General features: G+C 46.4%; 1 protein-coding gene across 1 annotated transcript in view; it reads right to left on the bottom strand.

The window, feature by feature from the left end:
* Nucleotides 1-19066, bottom strand: part of GCN1 (GCN1 activator of EIF2AK4) — a 60772-nt gene that overhangs the window by 38611 nt on the left and 3095 nt on the right. The window contains exons 4-25 of the mRNA XM_026684618.2: nt 18507-18638; nt 17982-18090; nt 16572-16670; nt 14997-15131; nt 14582-14650; nt 13017-13125; nt 11869-11943; nt 11385-11513; nt 10445-10495; nt 10049-10147; nt 8692-8865; nt 7110-7262; nt 6325-6417; nt 5307-5382; nt 4803-4962; nt 4417-4606; nt 4206-4333; nt 3571-3749; nt 2885-2978; nt 2223-2336; nt 1802-2000; nt 185-340 (exon numbers count right to left, since the gene is read on the bottom strand). Coding sequence (XP_026540403.1) covers nt 185-340; nt 1802-2000; nt 2223-2336; nt 2885-2978; nt 3571-3749; nt 4206-4333; nt 4417-4606; nt 4803-4962; nt 5307-5382; nt 6325-6417; nt 7110-7262; nt 8692-8865; nt 10049-10147; nt 10445-10495; nt 11385-11513; nt 11869-11943; nt 13017-13125; nt 14582-14650; nt 14997-15131; nt 16572-16670; nt 17982-18090; nt 18507-18638 — 2723 coding nt within the window. The remainder of the gene's footprint in view (nt 1-184; nt 341-1801; nt 2001-2222; nt 2337-2884; nt 2979-3570; nt 3750-4205; nt 4334-4416; nt 4607-4802; nt 4963-5306; nt 5383-6324; nt 6418-7109; nt 7263-8691; nt 8866-10048; nt 10148-10444; nt 10496-11384; nt 11514-11868; nt 11944-13016; nt 13126-14581; nt 14651-14996; nt 15132-16571; nt 16671-17981; nt 18091-18506; nt 18639-19066) is intronic.

Below are 19066 nucleotides of genomic sequence, written 5' to 3'. Positions count from 1 at the left end.
AACAGCTTTGGGCTGCCAAGGCGATTATCTGAGGCATTTAAGGAATGTGCTGCTTTTCTCCACTCCCTTTCTGCGGGCAACTGAAAAGACCAAAGGAGTATCTTTTTAGTTGACATTAAGATCGTTAAGCCGAGGACTTCCTGCACAAGGATAGTCACGCTGAGAAGGTAATCGAAGGCCTCACCCTCCTCTCCCTTGGTTATCCGGATCGGCACGGTGTGCGTGTGCAGCAAACCGATCACTCGGTTCACCGCTGTGGGCAAGTCTTCCTGGCACCAGGATTCATCCAAATCGCATTCGGGTTTCATCATTCGCAAAGTCACGTGACTCGCAACGGTCCCTGAAAGACGAAAAGAAGGGAGAGAGAGGGCGTGTTGGAGCCATGGTGGAATCTCGCCAAAGAACGCCCTTTGCAGACTGCGGAATAACAAGAGTTGGATGGGACCTTCTATTCCAGAGGTCCTTGTGCTGACCCACGCTTCGTCAAACGGAATTAAACACAAACTTGTTTTAAAAGCAAAATCTATTTTAATGCAACGCTGGGAATTGCTTTCATTCACAGCCAGAATGAAACTTAAAACAGTTCCCCAAGATAAGCACATGCCTGTCAAGTGCTGTGGAATGCTGCCCAAAACAGAAGTATCCAAATTAATTATAACAGAAACCAACCGAAGTACCAGAAAAAAAACGACCAGAATATACAGAGCTTCAAGAGGGACTTGGAATCTATTGAACTGCTTTGCTTCCTGCAAAGCGTTCGTCATTGAGGACTGACTTTTATCCCTTATGGGAGGGGCAATCACCTCCTAGCCTTACTCCCGAGTCGCCCCTTTTGTCTCAGCTGCTCTCGCCTTCTAGCAGCTCTGTGCATACGCGCACTGGGAACAGGCTCCCCTTGTTCCTCTGCCTCACTACTGCCAGACTCTGGAGGCTCCAGAGGCAGCACTCCACTCCCAGATGGTCCTGGCCCCATCCCTGAATCGGACACAGGGACCCTCGTCCGAGTCCTCTCCAGAATCCCTGACTGGTCCCTTCTTTCTCACTCTCTGACTCCGCTGCCGTCTGCATCAGCTGCTGGAGAACCACAACAGTCCCCAATTTGTGGACTGGGAGCGGTCCAGAAACCAGTCTGTGCAAACAAGCGAAGCCCCATCCGCGGGATGCAAGCAGCACGCAAAACCATGCCCCCTCCAGTCGGTGGCAAAACCTGCCTCCACGGAACTGGTCCCTGGTGCCCAAAGGTGTGGGGGTCGCTGTTCTACAGGAATCTGAATTACTAACGCCGTGGTTACCAACGGAAGTGGCATTCATCCGGTTCAGACCGGTTCTGGCGTACCGGCTGCAAAACTTTTGACCAGTTTGCAAACCGGAAAATACTACCTCTGACTGGGCCCGGCCACCCACCCCCAGCCGTTAACTCTCCTATTTTGCTTGTTTTTTGAGGATTGCCGCGCCTTCGCTGAACTAAAAAAACAGCTCAGCTTACTCACCAGCATTCCGACAGAGGTCAGTCTTCGAGCCCTGCGTGCACATGCAAAGCGTGTGCATAGAATTGCTCACAGAACCAATAGGGGAAAAAATGGGAAACCCACCACTGGTCCCCCAACCTTTTCAGCTTGAGGGGGAAGGCGTGTGAGTAGCAGCTGCAGGCGCTGGTGATCGGAGGCCCGGTTTCAAACAGGCCGCGACCCGGTAGTGAGCCACGGAGCGTGGTAAAGCCTTAGCTTGTGATAAAACTCTGGTCGTTTTGAACTGCCTTGCTTCCTTGAGCAGAACAGCGTGTTTGAAAAACCAGACTTACCAAAGGTCTTTAAGTGATCGGGCATCACGCACGACACCAGAGAAAGGAAGGGGGCCTTAATCCTCGGAGCTGCCAGGGGGGATTTGAGCAGAGGGAGGAAGCAGCCGACAAGGGCAGGGATGTACTGGGAGAGGCTGGGAGGGTTCCTCTTCAGAACAGCGTCAAACAGGCCCAGGGTGGATTCCAATTCAGTGTCCAGCTAAAAGAGAACAACAGCACAGAGTCCAGTTAAGCCTTTTGGGGGGGAGGGAAAAAGCACCTTTGAGACAACTATGACCTGGAGGACTGAGAAGCTCCACAGATATCCAGCAAGGCTGCAATTGCTCCTCAGAGCATTTCTGCCAGTTACCCTTTTCTTCTCCTTTTGCCACTCCTCAAGTGTTCCATTAAAAACAAAACAAAAAAATAGACTCTGAATTACCTCTTTCAATTGCTTTCTCATCTGAGATTCCTTCTCCAGCTGGGCAGTCAACATCTCTTTTTGTTTACTGGTGAGTTGAATCTCTTCCTTGATTCCTTTCTTCTTCTTGATCTCCTGCAATGGATGGCCATTGAGTTTGCCAACCGGAGGGGGGGGGCCAAGATCTTGTTGACAAGAATACAGAATTCAAAGGGATCTCCGAGGTCGTCTAGTACAACCTCCTGCTCAGACAGGAAGCTACCTATATCCTTTCAGACAAATGGTTGTCCAACCTCTTCTTAAAAACCTCCAGTGATGGAGGCACCCACAACTTCTGGAGGCAAGTTGTTCCACTGGTTAATTGTTCTAACTCTCAGGAAATTCTAGGTTGCTTCTCTCCTTAATTCGTTTCCATCCATTGCTTCTTGTCTTGCCTTCAGGGGCTTTGGAGAATAGCTTGACTACCTCCTCTTTATGGCAGCCCCTGAGATATTGGAACCCTGCTGTCATGTCACCCCCTAATCCTTCCTTTCGTTAAACTAAAAGTACCCAATTCCTGTAACTGTTCTTCGTATGTTTTTGAATCCAGATCAATCCTAGACTAGCATCACACACACACACACACACACACACACACACACACACACACACACACACACAGCCACTTCTCTCTCCATCCATACCTCCTTGAGTTCCAGTTCGATGATCTGCTCCTTAAAAGAGTAGGCTTTGTTCTCCCTCTTCATGTTGGCCTTTTTCAGGCTATCCTGCTGGGCACTGAAAAGAGAGGAGATATTACTGCCCGTTCAAGTGCGTGGATCAACCACACATCCAAGGGCATTAGAACGTCCTTAGGGTCACCCCACAACTCAGGGGGTGGAACCAAGCCAGGCTGGTGGAGCAATTGGGGGTGTTGAAATTTACAACTCTTTTAAGGTTCCCAAGTTTGGAGAGCCTTGAGCTATGTGAAGGATTCAGGAATTCGAATAGAATAGAATAGCAGAGTTGGAAGGGACCTTGGAGGTCTTCTAGTCCAACCCCCTCCCTGCCTAGGCAAGAAACTCTACACCACTTCTGACAAATGGAACTCTGGGGGGGGGGGAGGGGGGTGTCTGGCCTCTGTTGCTTCCTTCCCTGCAAGGAGCTCAAATTCTTTTCGCCGCATAGTGTTTCTTCCAAGCTGAGTTCCTTTATTATTATTTCACTCCTATAGACGGAATCTTGCCAGACTGAAGGCTCCACTCTCTGCATCTACAATAATACTCCGGGAACTCTTAAGGAGGAGCTGTCTTCGCTCTCTTTCTTTCGCACCCGACGGCGATTCCACCATATCCTGCCACCTATAAACCTGCCACAGGTTCCTGCTCACCTGTGCAAGATAGACTTGTCGTAGAGTTCCCCTTCCGGCATCTTCATGATCGCGAATTCTTCCTGGGTCACGAGACACAGGGCCGGGTTTCCCAGGGAGGCGGAAATGGTGCTGATCAGCTGAGGGAGGACTTTGGCAGGCAAAAGGACCGAGAGCAAGCCAACTGCATTCAGAGAGGACTGCAAGAGGGGAAAAGAGAGAAGAACACTGGGTCTTGGGTCTCCTCTCCCGAAGGATTAAAACTTGCAACATCCAACACTGACGCTCTGCGACATTTGTTCTAGGTTTACTAATTGCAGGAGAAAAGCCACAACTATCATCACACAGTCTGGCGTTCCGGACATAGAATTGGGACCGTTGTTGCAAGCCAAGAATGATTTGGAATTATTCTTCCAAGCTGAGTTCTTCCTTGTTTTACTCCTGTAGACGGAATCGTGCCAGACTGAAGGCGCTACTCTCTGCATCTACAATACACTCTGGGAACTCTTAAGAAGGAGCTGTCTTCACTCTCTTTCTTTCACACCTGCTATCTGAGCTGAGTTGCCTCTTCCTCCTCCGGAATCCACCCCCTCCCTCCTGGGGATCCACTTCCTCATTACATTACATCCCATTCCCCACAGGGCAAATTCGGTCACCTGATTCATTGGGCTCTGGGTGATGATGATGCGGTCAAAGATTTTCTCCATGTGCTTGGTGATGAAGTCAATAGGGTCCAGCTTCATCTTGATGAGGAGGGCAGGCCAAAGGCCAGGTTGTCCTGCCACTAAAAAGGGAGAAAACGGTGCCAGGAGTGTCCCCAAAGCCCACCCAATGCCCCTTTTTCACAACCCCTCCCCACTGGCTCACCCAAAGAAGGATGACTGCTCACGAGCAGCATTTCCAAGACCAGTTTTTCTTTCTCTTCCGGCTCTCCTTCCATCCCTGGCCCACACGCGATGACGCACAAGGCTTCCTGAAGGATACGCGGAGGGATGTATGTTTTGCCCTGTTCTGACAGCTCTCCGGATTCGGTTACCAAGGCCTCAGGGGAAAGCACCTAACAAAGGGGGTCAATGAAGCAACGGATTGTAATTTGGGGCCCAAACATTCTGGAGAGCGTTTCATACAGTGGAACGACAGCGTAAAAAAACTATCTACCGGGTCACGAGTTAAAAAAATGACATGAGCAGAGCGCAAAAGCTTTGTCATCACTAAGCAGCTCTGAAGTTAGCTACGAAGTCAGGGATTTTTACCTTGTGTGAAACGAGAACCGCCTTTAGCTCTTCTAAGAGCCCACGGGCTAACTTGAATCCTCTTGGCAAAGATAAGAGTTTTCTCACAGTCTGCTGAGCGAGCCTCCGGACGCTCCAGGACCGGCTGAGGAGGACGGCAGTCAAGGCTTTGTAATACTGCCTGGAAGTGAGAAAACAGCCAGTTCAAAATATATGGAGGCAAACAGGAAGTGAATGACAGTAGATGGCAACAGAAGAGCCCTGGTGGCTCAGGGGTTAAAGCACAGGATGGCACACAGACTCTGCCCACAGCCTGGAGTTTGACCCTGACGGGGTTGACTCAGCCTTTCATCCTTCCGAAGTCAACCTTGAGCCGGTGAGGATCGAACTGCTGGCAGAAGGCAGTCAGAAGTAGCCTGCAATACTGCATTCTAACCACCGCGCCACCACAGCCCTTAGATATATCCAACCTGCGTTCCCTTGTATGAGGTATAAGCAACAAAAACAGACTAAGGTTACACTTACTGGATTTTAGCTCCAGGTAGCCGACATTCATGGTCTAAGAGAAGGCGTTCGGTTAGCTGCAGAACGGTACACATCACTGCAGGGAGGGAAAAACAGACCTTCGGTACATGGAAATCAGTTGCATCCGCCCAAATTTTGAATGCTTGCTAAGTGTCTGGTCCTAAATTGAAAGCTATCCCCCAGGACGGGACTGGGGAATTCTGGGAGTTGAAGCCCACACATCCTAAAGTTGCCGAGGTTAAGAAGCAGTGATGTAGAATACACATTTTACGCAGCACAAGTGAATGGCTGGAATTTATAAGAATCGCTCTAAAATGTGGATGGAAAATTAGCCTGTTCTTACAGACTAATTTGGCACCGATGGTACGTAATGATATATCCCTTCTTTTCAAGGATTGCAGATATCTGGTTGTCTAATAAGGAAAAGAATTAGCCAAGGAAGAGCAATACATCGGGCCTTTGGTGTCCCTAACAGGTCAGTTGTGCCAATAAATCCATTTTGCCGAACTTCCACAGTTGGTAAAAGTGAAATTTATTACAGGTAATAAACTGGTTTTGTTTCTGCTGGAAAGAGGGCTGAGAAAATATCTCCAGACCCTTCACATCCTGGGCATAAACTATTTCAATTTCTCCCCTCGTTGCTCCAAGGCACTGCATGCCAAGACAACTAGACACAAAGGTAGTTTTCTCCCCGTGCCATCACTCTGCTGTACACCTAGTTCCCTCAGCACTGTCTTAGACCTAAAGATATTGTATAATAGTGTTGCTATGATCCTTCACCTCCTTCTCATTTTCTCATCTTTCCAACGTTCCCCTTAGTATCTTTGATTTATCATGTCATTTGTATCATGATTTATTATTGTACCTGATGATTTACTTACCAGTATGTTGTTTATAGGCACACTGAGAGACTATTCTTATTCCTACTCCTATTCCTACTCTATACTCCTATACCTATTCCTACTCTATTCCTATTCCTACTCTACTCTACTCTACTACTATTCCTATTCCTTCTTACCTTCCTCTGAAGCAGACTGCAAGAACTTCTCAGAAGTGAAGATCTGTTTTTTCTCATCCAAAATAAGCTGCCAGAAGCTGTTTAGTTTATTTTCTGAGAAGTGCAGGATTAAAAAAAATGGAAATTACAATTGAGCCGATAGTTCACCCTGTTACTTAACTGCTATCACGCCTTCTGTAAGGCAACCTAAGCAAATCAGTGTATTTTATTTAATTTGTATCCCACCTTTGTAATTTTTATAAATAATTCAAGGCTAGCCAGAAACAGATTTCAAACCCTCCATGAACGACGAATCTGGTTAGCGTTAACTGTCGTTGGTTGCCAGAAACAAGTTTTTAATAAACAGGTCAAAATTACGGGGGGAGATAAAATGTCAAAGAAGAGGAATTACGTATCACAATTCTGCATGGGGGACCCCAGATACCAGGTGAGCTTATCCTAGGGGGTTATACAAGATTATGCCTCAACTGTGTGATTTTTTTTCCCCTCTCTCTCTCTTTCATTATTTAGGTCTCTGTTATTGTTCAGACAATTGTGACTTGTTTTATGGCCGCCTGGGATTGCATTTTTGTGAGTTGGGTGGTATTACAAATTTTTAAAGTAAATATATATATATATATCCCAAGTTTACAGGATGTGGCACAGAAGAAGGGAGAGGCTGAGGCCAATTATACAATTAAGTCCTTCGGATCGTGCCTAATAATTCCTTAGCCTAAATTAAATGGAACTTTTGGCAGAAAACAGCCAAAAGCAGTTTACCTTTCACTGCAGGGGGGGAATCTTACCTATTTGCACATCGGCTACCGAAAGTCTACAGATTAGCAAAGCTGCAGCGACACCTTCCGTTACCAGAGGAATCTGGGTGCTTTGAGTTCCAGCTTTCTCCACAGTCTGGATCAGTAAGGGCAGCATCTCTGATCCTTGTAAGAGGACATTGCCTACCGAAGCGGAAAATAAATAATAATAATAATAATAATAATAATAATAATAATAATCAAGAAAAAAAAATTCTGCTTGCTGAAGTTTTCCCCTGTTCAGAAATAAAGAAGTGATCTCATCAAGAGATCGTGTTTTCCCTGAAAATAAGACCCAATCGGAAAATAAGCCCTAGCACGAATTTCCCCAGGAGCCGCAGTTAAAGATCAGGAGGCTGTGAGCTTGATCCTAGGTAGAGGCTAATATTTGGAATCGACTCTCCTGCTCGAGCAGGGGGTTGGACTAGATGACCTCCCAAGGTCCCTTCCAACTCTGTTATTCTATGTTAACCATATTTCCCTGAACATAAGACCCGACCGGAAAATAAGCCCTAGCATGAATTTACCCCGCCCGGATGCTCGTAATATAAGTCCTACCCCAAAAATAAACCCCAGTTGAAGATCAGGAGGCTGTGAGTTTGATCCTAGGTAGAGGCTAATATTTGGAATAGACTCTCCTGCTCGAGCAGGGGTTGGACTAGATGACCTCCCAAGGTCCCTTCCAACTCTGTTATTCTATGTTAACCATATTTCCCTGAACATAAGACCCGACCGGAAAATAAGCCCTAGCATGAATTTACCCCCGCCCGGATGCTCGTAATATAAGTCCTACCCCAAAAATAAACCCCAGTTGAAGATCAGGAGGCTGTGAGCTTGATCCTAGGTAGAGGCTAATATTTGGAATAGACTCTCCTGCTCGAGCAGGGGGTTGGACTAGATGACCTCCCAAGGTCCCTTCCAACTCTGTTATTCTATGTTAACCATATTTCCCTGAACATAAGACCCGACCGGAAAATAAGCCCTAGCATGAATTTACCCCCGCCCGGATGCTCGTAATATAAGTCCTACCCCAAAAATAAACCCCAGTTGAAGATCAGGAGGCTGTGAGTTTGATCCTAGGTAGAGGCTAATATTTGGAATCGACTCTCCTGCTCGAGCAGGGGGGGGTTGACTAGATGACCTCCAAGGTCCAATTGTTATTCCGTTAACTATATATCTAACTTAGGGATTCATTTAACTTGTCTTGTTCAGCAGTGCAAATTTGGGGTTCAAACTGTCGTAAATCGAGGACTATCAGATTGACAACGGTGTCACTAGCTGAACAACGGCAGCGATTCACTTAACAACCGTGGTCAGGAAAAATTGTAAAATGGGTCCAAACTGACTTCACCGCTGTCTTGCTTAGCAATGGAAATTCTGGACTCGACTGTGGTCATTAAGTGGAGGAATTTTAGAATGTCGTGAAGATGACTTTCCTGATGCTGACCCATGGTCCATTTAGACCAGTGTCCCGCTCCCCGTTTGCAGCCTAGGAGATGCCTCCAGAAAGACCCTGCCTGGCTGCCCAAAGACATTATGCACACACGCACACACACACTCTACTCTTTCTTACCTTTGAAAGAAGCCAGCATACATTGGAGATAGGCATGCCTGACAGCAGAAGTGCAGGCCTTAAGGCTGAACGCTTTCTTGAACCATTCCACCAGCGTTTTGGGGACCTCTGTGACAAACCGACTGCACCAGAGAGCAAGGATGGAAATGGCGTGCACCAGAGTGCCTTCATGGACTGCAGGAAGAGAAAGCGCTCTTTAGAAAAAAGGGAAGGGAAGGGAAGGGAAGGAAGGGAAGGAAGGAAGTGAAGAAGGAAGAGAGAAAGGGAAGAAGGGAGGGAGGTAAGGAAGGGAAGAAGGAAGGAAGGGAGAAAGGGAGGGAAGAGAGAGGGAGGAAAGGAAGGGAGAAAGGAAAGAAGGAAGGAAGGGAAGAAGGGAGGAAGGGAGAAAGGGAGGGAAGAGAGAGGGAGGAAAGGAAGGGAAAAAGGAAAGAGGGAAGGAAGGGAAGGAAGGGGAAAAGGGAAGGAGGGAGGGAAGGAAGGAAGTGAAGAAGGAAGGGAGAAAGGGAAGAAGGGAGGGAGGTAAGGAAGGGAAGAAGGAAGGAAGGGAGAAAGGGAGGGAAGAGAGAGAGAGAAAAGGAAGGGAGAAAGGAAAGAAGGGAAGGAAGGAAGGGAGAAAGGGAGGGAGAAAGGGAGGGAGGGAGGGAGAAAGGGAGGGAAGAGAGAGGGAGGAAAGGAAGGGAGAAAGGAAAGAAGGAAGGAAGGGAAGAAGGGAGAAAGGGAGGGAAGGGAGAAAGGGAAGAAGGGAGGGAAGGGAGGGAGGGAAGAAGGAAGGGAGAAAGAGAAGAAGGGAGGGAGGGAAAGAAGGGAAGAAGGGAGAAAGGAAGGGAGGGAAGGAGGGAAGAAGGGAGAAAGAGAGGGAAGGAGGGAGGAAAGGAAGGAAGAAAGGGAAGAAGGGAGGGAGGAAGGGAGGGAGGGAGGGAGGGAGGGAGGGAGGGAAGGAAGGAAGGAAGGAAGGAAGGAAGGAAGGAAGGAAGGAAGGAAGGAAGGAAGGAAGGAAGGAAGGAAGGAAGGGTTCTCCCAAAATCTCCCAAAGGGCTACAGCATTTTTAAAGCCAAAAACATCCACATAACATTTGGAATCAACCCAGACAGAAGCCTCCCTAATTAGCTGAACTATAAGGAGAAGGAAGTACAACGCAATCAGATTTACAAGCTTATGTCAATCTCAAATAAAAATGCCTTTTGCCTTCCCATGTAGTGGATTTCCTGGTCGGATATATCTGGTGGGGCTGACAACAAGAGAGTCTTAGCCAAAAGCTTACTAGATTTGACTCCAGTGAAAGCTCGGCTTGCTGGAAATTCCACAGTCAGGATAGCTTTTTGGGTGCCTTAGAAAGCACTGCCAAAATATACTTACCTTCCTGCTGAAGGAACGGGACGAAGAGCTCAACCATGGTTCCACTGAGAACTTGATTAGATGCCCCCGAGACTGCATGGTGGCTGCAACTACCAATCCCTAAAAGGAACCAGAGGCCACACCTCAATTTTTCCTTCCTTCATTAAAACAACGGCAACAGCAACAACTCTGCGGCCGCCAAATGACAAATGCTCAATTTCAAACCGGATCCTGAGCCAATCTCCAAATTTCGCGCCCTTCTCCAGGGAAATAATTGCTGGAGAAATTACTTAAGGCACCTTTTTTTTTCTTTCTTTCTTCTTGAAAGTCTAAAAACTGGGCCGATGAATTGAACATGACCCTTGCAACATCTGCGTTCGTTCCCTTCTCTACGATCGCCTCTTGCCAGAACTTTACCTGAGAGGACGCTGATTTTCTGAGCCACCACAGTCAGCTTTCCTTCCGCACCTGTCGAAAATGGAATTGTGAGGTTAACCCAGAGTTTAAATAAATAATCCTAGGCTACAATCACTCAGAAATGGAGAAAGACGGTTTCGTCTGAATGGTTTGTTGACCTTCATTGGGATTTTAGGAGAAGACAGGTAAGTGCAAGAAAGCATTTAGAAAGAGGAGAACTGTGTAAGCCAACTTTGGCATCTTTTAAGATTTATGGACTTCAACTCCCAGAATCCCTCAGACAATGTGACTGGCTGGGGAATTCTGGGAAATTCCCTTCCCCTGAAGTCCTAAAGTTGTCAAGGTGGGACACTCGTGATGTAAGCAACTCTCTGCCTCGCTTGGCAGAAGAGAAAGAAAGAAAGAAAGAAAGAAAGAAAGGAAGGAAGGAAGGAAGGAAGGAAGGAAGGAAGGAAGGAAGGAAGGAAGGAAGGAAGGAAGGAAGGAAGGAAAAGAAAGAAAGAAAGAAAGAAAGAAAGAAAGAAAGAAAGAAAGAAAGAAAGAAAGAAAGAAAGAAAGAAAGAAAGAAAGAAAGAAAGAAAGAAAGGAAAGGAAAGGAAAGGAAAGGAAAGGAAAGGAAAGGAAAGGAAAGGAACCAACAAAGAGGCAACTGTGATGAAAATGTAGTGGGCCAGATTTCCAAAAGGGAGGATTACATTTCAGAGAAGTAAGAAAACAACTCAATTCACATAATTTGTGTATGAGAAAGAGGGTAAAGACAGTCCCTCCTTAATAGTTCCCAGAGGATATGCTTTTCAGGTAGCGGTTTGCTTCAGTTTGGCAAGATTCTGTCTACAGGTGAGGAACAGTAAAGGAATCTGCTTGGGACGATCACAACGGGACTTTCTTTGTTTGTGGAGATTGACAATGCCCTTTCCCACCCAAAGAAAGAATTACTGACCTCCCAAAATGGCGAAGAGGTGCTTCCCGAAGGACTCCACAGTGGACGGGTCGCTGCACTGCAGGGCCAGATTCTTTAGTGCAACTACGGCCTTGTCCATCAGGTGGGAACTGTTGGATTTCAACTGGCCTGAAAAAAAATCAAATATGGGAGCCGTTAAAGAAGTAGGAGGGATTCCTTTTGGGAAGAGAGGCAACAGAATGAGGATGCCGAATGGAACAGAGCCGCTGAACGAATTAAGTGTTACTAATTTAATAGTAGTAATTCCCTTCACAACGGTGGCAAGGAAGGTCGTAAGATGGGACAAAGCCTCGTTTAGCAATGGAAATTTGGAGCTTAGCTGTGGCTGTAAGTCAAGGACTACCTGTGTTCTCTCCTATTGGAATTGAAATACAACAGCAAAGCCCACAATAATGAGAGGCTGAGGTTTAAGAAGGTAGAAGCACCAGAGGGGATCTTACATGAATGGAACAAAAGCACTTACTGGCTAGCCCTTTCACGACATCCAGAGCGTACTGGCTGAGATCAAGGGTGACGGATGCCAGTAAGCAAGAAATTGCTGAAGAAAAGAAAAAGAAGGAGCGTGTTCAGTCCAAAGGCTTTCAGGCTTAATGTAATCACCCGGAACGTAACACAAACGTTAACAAAATCCAAAACGTAAGTAAGTGTCCTTTAATGCCTCCAGCTTGGCCCCGCTGTTCAATAATTCTCAGTTGGAGATAAAACGTACTCAAAAATAGTCTTCAAAAGAAAGCAATACCGTCTGAACTTAATGAGCAGATAGAAATAAAAAAACTAAAACAAACTACAACAAAGGAATTTTCACAACGGACCAGGATAAGTAATTACCAACTTCAAGGAGATAACAAGGCACGGTCTGTTGGAAGCACGCCAACCAAGATAACTTCAGCCCAAAATAAAATATGCTTTGCTTCTGGCAATGCTGTGTTTTAACATCTCTTTTATATACTAGTCTCCCCAGCTCCAACCAATGAGGGGGATCATGGCCGCTTCCTCTCTCGTAAGCCAAGTTGTTTCCTCCTCCGTTCCTCCCTGCATGTCCTAGGATGCAGAGGGGATGGGCCTGGTTCTTCCTCTGACTGCCCAGCTGGCTTCTGCCCTTCTCCAGCCTCCTCCACAACCTCCAGAGCCACACTCCACTCCCTGTCGGATGTTCCTCCTCTCCCTCAGAGTCCGACTCCAACAAGGGCATGACACTTGCCAACAGCCACACCAAAACCAACCATTGCAGCCAATTTTGTATTCACAGCTTCTGGAGGTACCGGTATAAAAATAAAATAGGGACCTCTGGAGCTGCTGGTATGTAATAGACTGTCAGGCTTGTCTCAACTAGGTCCCTAAGGAAAGAAAGACCCTCGACTCCCTTTGGTTGAAGTAATAGGTACTTTTACTAAGGATTAGTGGTTGCAGCAAAAGCAGTCTAGAACGAAAGGTCCAATGCAAAAGGTTACAGATTTCCCCCTTCCTGGAAGCTACAGTGCCAGCCCTAAATAAATATAAGTAAACACTAATTTTCTACTCCTGCTGGGATCTCCTATCAGCAGGATTCTGATCCACTCATACTAGCTATCCTTCACAAGGTGCTCCATATGTCTGCCTCAAATCACTCACTTTCAATGGCGTTCTCTGAGCTCCTCAAGAGAGATTTCTGCAAGGCTGGCAACATGAGGTCCTTGAATTCGGAATGAGACACGTAGCGGAGCAGAGGAGCGCAATTGTCCTGCAAGGAAACAGCACCGCTTTAATAGCAATAGCACTTAAAAATTTATGTACCACTTCGCAGTGCTTCACAGCCCTCTCTAAGAGGTTTGGAGTCGGCCTATGGACCCCAACAATCTGGGCACCTTTGGGAAGTTCGTTTTAGTGAACGTTCAGAGTTGCCACGGAACTGAAAAAAGTGACTTATGACCATTTTTCACACCTAACGACCATTGCAGGTGGTCAGGTGATTTACATTTGGATGCTTGGCAATTGGTTCATATTTATGATGGCTGCAGTGTCCCAAGCGGTCCCCTTTTTGTGACCTCCTAAGAAGAGAAGACAACGGGGAAGGCAGATTCACTTAACCCTGTGACTAACTTAACAGCTGCAGTGATTCCCAAGAAAAGCCGTAAAATGGGACAAAGCTCAGTTAAATCAAAACTCTCAATTAGAGACATGAATTCTGGGCTCAATTGTGGTCCTAAGTCAAGGACGATCTGCACCTCAGGCGCCACAGGCAAAGCAGACTCAGATCTACAGAAGCTTTTGCTAAAATTGGCTTATGGCAGTGCAAAGACTACGCAGAGTTTACCGGGCCAAATTAGCACAACGACTTCATGGTTTGGGGGCTTTTGTCAGTGGTGGGACTCATCTCGGGGGGGGGGGGAGGATGAGTCTGCCTACCGAGATGAGGTGGACCAACGGTTGCTTTCGTGGTGTGGAAACAATAACTTGGTCCTCAACACCAATAAGACCAAGGAGCTCATAGTGGACTACAGAAGGAAGAGATCAGACATCCAGCCCTTGCTTATCAATGGAGACCAAGGGGAGCAAGTGATTTTAAGTTTCTGGGTGGACCTGACCTGGGGTGCTCACATTGCAGCCCTGGTCAAAAGGGCCCAGCAGAGATTAGACTACCTGAGGCTTCTCAGGAAACAACAACTGAATGGAAAACTGCTGCTGACCTTCTACCGCTGCACCAGAGAGAGTATCTTAACTGACTGCACCTATGTGTGGTTTGCCAATTGCACAGGGGCAGATAGGACAGCACTCCAGAGGGTTAAGGTCATTGCCCAAAAGATCACGGGTTGCCCTCTCCCCTCTTTGGAAGAGCTTTATAGCTCCCGCTGCCTTAAGAAAGTTCAAAACATCCTCAAAGATATATCTCATCCTGAGCACCCCTTTATCTGAACTATTATCATCTGGCAGACGGTTCAGGATAATAATAAAATCAAGGACAAATAGGCTGAAAAACAGCTTCTATCCCAGGGCAGGAACTCTTATTGAATTATCAATATTAGTGCAATATTAATGCAATGTCAGGGGTTTGCAATTCAATGTACAGAATGTGAAGGAGGTACATTTGTGTTTATTTTCAGTCATAATGTACACTGAAGATGGTATTTAATTTTGTTGTACCAGGTGCAATGACAATAAAGTAGACTAAACTAAAACTTTTGAGGGATTTCTCTCACCAGGATGTGCTTATGAGGCTTGGTCTTGCTCATCAGGATGGTCTTCACATAGAAATCGAGGAGGGCAGCCTGAATAATGAAAGTAATCATGACACTGACACGTAACAACAACACAGATCACTTCATCGTAGGTCAGAGAATGTGGGTTCGCTATGAAAATCACAAATGTTATGCAGTCTCTGTTTATAACCTCAGGAGGGGATACAGTGCTTGGTTGTGCTCTTGGCTTAAGAAAGGTTGTAAAATGAGGCAAAGCTCGCTTGACCACTGTCCCGCTTAGTAGTGGAAATTTTGGGCTCAATTGCAATTGTAAGTCAAGGTCTACCCGTATCTCGCTCTACCACACTGCCAGCCATTTGCGAAGCCGCCGTTATCTTTCTCCAACCCCAAATGGCCGTTTTTAAAAAAAACTTACCTTGTGTTTGTTGATGGTGCTGAGATCTTTCTGGCTGGTGCAGAACTGCACAAGGAAGCCCAGCATGATCGCATATCCCTGATTGGCTTCCAAATGAAGAATTATGGAGAGATACTGATCCACCAGCCCAGGATTCTGAGGTCAAAGGAAAATAAATAAATCACTGCACGTGAGAAAGACAAAAGACCTGTTTTGACCTGCAAATCCTACGCCCCGATGCAGATTTCTCAGTCTTGGCAACTTTGAAGATATGTAGACTTCCAGAATTCCCCCTGCAAAACATGCTGGTTAGGCAATTCTGGGAGTTATTAATACCAATATTTCTGCATTGGAATTATTAGCATTACTAATACTGAAGTGGTTCCGTGGTGAAAGGATTTGCTGTGACATCAACTGTTGTCTAGACCAGGGGTCTCCAACCTTGGCAAGTTTAAGCCTGGCGGACTTCAACTCCCAGAATTCCCAGCCAGCTTTGCTGGCTGGGGAATTCTGGGAGTTGAAGTCCTCCAGGCTTAAACTTGCCAAGGTTGGAGACCCTGGTCTAGGGACGTCCAGCTGGGTCTCTGTGAAGTTGACTACCGAAACGATACCTATCTAGCTACTTGCGACTGTCTGCTTTCGGACTGCTGGGCTGGCAGGAGCTGGAGCGTGGCACGAGCGCTCACTCTGCCCCGAGGCAGCAATGGGTCTCGAATGCCGGCCTGCCGATCGTCAGCCCAGCATTCTAACATCTTAAAGTTGTTGGGGTTATGAACACTGCCTCAATGTATTGTAGTAGTGGTCGCCAACCGGTGGGCCGGGGACCCACTGTTGGCCCGTAAGAAAAATTTTGGTGGTCCGCAAAGAAATGTCACCCCCAAAGCAAGCGATCCAGGCTGCACGGGAACACAAGGCTGCGCCACCCACATGGCCCACGGGAACACAAGGTTTGCGTCGCTTGCATTGCAAACAACACGAGGTAGTGAGGGGAGGGGGGAATGGGCGGAGGGGGGAAACTTGACTGGCCATTGGGCTGCTTCTCTTCTCTCTTCTTCTGCTTTTGGCTGCACTCAAGGAAAGCAGCCAAGGTCTTTCTTTTTCTCCCCCAAACTCCGCCAGAAATGAGTGTTTGGGACCCTGCAAGTCCTCCTGCTCCAAGAGGCTGCACCAGCATGACAAGTCTCACAAAGACTCATTTCTGGCGGAATTTGGGGGAGAAAAAGAAAGACTTCTGCTGCTTCTGCTGCTTTCCTTGCATGGAGCCAAAAGTCTCTCTCTCTCTCTCTCTCCCCCGAGAACGGAGTTGGAGACGGTATCCTGCGATCCCAAATAAAGAATGGTCGATCGGTAGGAAAACGGGATGGGGGATTTTCCTGCAGACTTTTTTGGGGATTTTCACAGGGTCTCTGCTCAGCGGGATTTAAAATTATGAGTTTGGTGGTCCCTGAGGTCCAAAAGATTGGCGACCCCTGTATTAGATCATGGTTTCTATCATGTCCGGTCAAGATACTCAACATATCCGGGAGATGCGAGATAAGACAGGCCTAACTGAAACTCTGAACCTCGGGTGCTTGTTTGCAGAAAATGTAACTTCACCTCTTTCCAGAGTCTGTTCAACTTCTTCACGGCCCCGTTCACCACAGGTTTGCGGGAACCACCTAGGATCTCCAACAGAAGGAAACACTGGACTTCCACCTGTTAATAAAGACAAGTAAAGGGATCCTTTAATGTCACTGGCCATCCTTGATCTGTTGTTAGCTTGTGGACGCTGCTGGCCAGGAGCCAATTTCACGGGGTCATTGTTTTGAATCAAGGAAGGGCTGAGGAGGTCAGGAAGTCTGTATATATGCTCGAGGCAAAATCCGGAGCCAGAGTCCTGGAAGCAGTTCATGACTGTGTGTTCTGACCCAAACCCTTTTCCAATAAAACAAACACGAACCAAAGGGAACAGAAACCTTTTAATGATTCTTGCGAATCCTCGGGAAGTGGCAGTTACCAGTTTCATAGCATGATATCGTAGTCTCTTGAGACTGAAGGGTGCCAATTCAGGTGATGTTGTATCACTCCCCCTCTACTCACAGCTCTCTCAACAGAGGGTCCATTTATCTGTCTGTCTATCTGCCTATCTAATCAATCTATCAATCTATCAATCTATCTATCATCCATCCATCTACTCTATCATCTGTCTATCTATCATCCATCCATCTACTCTATCATCTGTCTGTCTGTCTGTCTATCTATCATCCATCCATCTACTCTATCATCTGTCTATCTATCTATCATCCATCCATCTACTCTATCGTCTGTCTATCTATCTATCATCCATCTACTCTATCATCCATCCATCTACTCTATCATCTGTCTGTCTGTCTGTCTGTCTATCTATCATCCATCCATCTATTCTATCATCTGTCTATCTATCTATCATCCATCCATCTATTCTATCATCTGTCTGTCTGTCTGTCTATCTATCTATCATCCATCCATCTACTCTATCATCTGTCTATCATCCATCCATCTACTCTATCATCTGTCTGTCTGTCTGTCTATCTATCTATCATCCATCCATCTATCGTCTGTCTGTCTATCTATCTATCTATCTATCTATCTATCTATCTATCTATCTATCTATCTATCATCTATCTATCTATTTTATTTAGAGTTTATCCTCCATATTAAATTATCCAGGCCTCGTGTTCTGGAAAGGACACTCCAGCTTTGCATACAGCATGGAAACAAAACGGGAAGTGGCAGTTACCGGTTTCATAGCACCAAAGCATCGTCTCTTGAGACGGAAGGATGCCAATTCAATTCTGTAACCCTAACTTCACAACCGCAGTGATTCACTTAACAATTGTGGCAAGAAAGATCATAAAACGGGGCAAAACTCGCTTCGCAACTGAAGCTTGGGGGCTCAAATTGTGGTCCTAAAGGACCACGAAGGACTACCTGTCATCCAACCACGGTTAAGGGTAAAAGGTCACAAGGCGGATCAAGGCTTCCTACCAGTTTCTCCCACGTTTCTCCATGCCTCTTGTCGTGTGTCGGGAAGACAATGCGAACGAGCAGGCAGGTCCACGAGAGAGCCAGCGAAGCTGCAGATCCACTGCTCTTGCTGAGACAGAAAGGAAAAAAACAAGGGAGTTTTGGCAGCATCATGGGATTCCCATCGCTGGTGCAGACGGGAAAGTCAGTCAAACGTTACAGAGCAAGCCGAAGGATTACAGCTGAACCAAGGCGCACACTTCTAATGTACCACTGATTCATGGGAATTCATTTCATGGCCCGTTGCTACAATTGGGTACAACTTCCTCAACCATGTGGTATGATGGCCAGGGACAAATAGTTCAAGACATCAAAGATCATCTGATCATCTTTTAACGACTCCATAATCCCTTGCGGGGTGGAGTCTGGGCAACTGAGTGGAGCTGAGTATTTACTGGCTGGATGCCCTTCCTGTTGCCAGGGCGGAGTTATATTCTTCAGTTCTGTTGCTAAAGAGGTCTTTGCACAACACCCAGATCTCCTCACCTGGATCCCCCAGTCTTGCTGCTGATTCCTGAAGATTGCAGGGAGTACAAAAGGTTCTTGGCAGTCACTTCAGGCTGGCATTCGGCGAGCTGACGAAGAGCTGTTTGAAGGGCTCTGTGTGACGCGGCATCTCTAGCAAAAATATCGCAATGAAGAGACAGGAAGGGGAGAGATCATGAGCTGAAAAAATTGCTTTAGAGATATCCTGTCCTCAATCAAGCTTTCCTAATAATCTGCCTGTTTATTTCAATAGCAAAGATTTATTCTTTAGCAAAGGTTGAAGGTAACCTTTGCTAAAGAGAACTGAAAACTTATTTATTTACAGGAATCTGCTTTGCTTTCTCTTCTGTCCTTATAAAACAATTTTGCAGCAGACATTTTAAAGAGAGAAGAAATTCTTTCCCCAAACTATCTCATTTACTGCGTATTTCTCCAAGCAGTCTGGTGAAACCATTATCTAAGCCCATAATTATTTTTTGAAAGGGATAACTAAAAGAATCGTTTGGGGGAAAAATTCATAAAGTTATATACATTTCTTTGTTCATTTATACAATTGGTTA

Source organism: Notechis scutatus, chromosome 13 (assembly GCF_049901735.1).
Source record: "Notechis scutatus isolate UNSWTSFEM ecotype Mainland chromosome 13, rNotScu1.2, whole genome shotgun sequence".
Classification (NCBI taxonomy): domain Eukaryota; kingdom Metazoa; phylum Chordata; class Lepidosauria; order Squamata; family Elapidae; genus Notechis; species Notechis scutatus.
The sequence above is the reverse complement of the archived record's forward strand: the minus strand, read 5'-3'. Positions and strand labels throughout refer to the sequence as shown.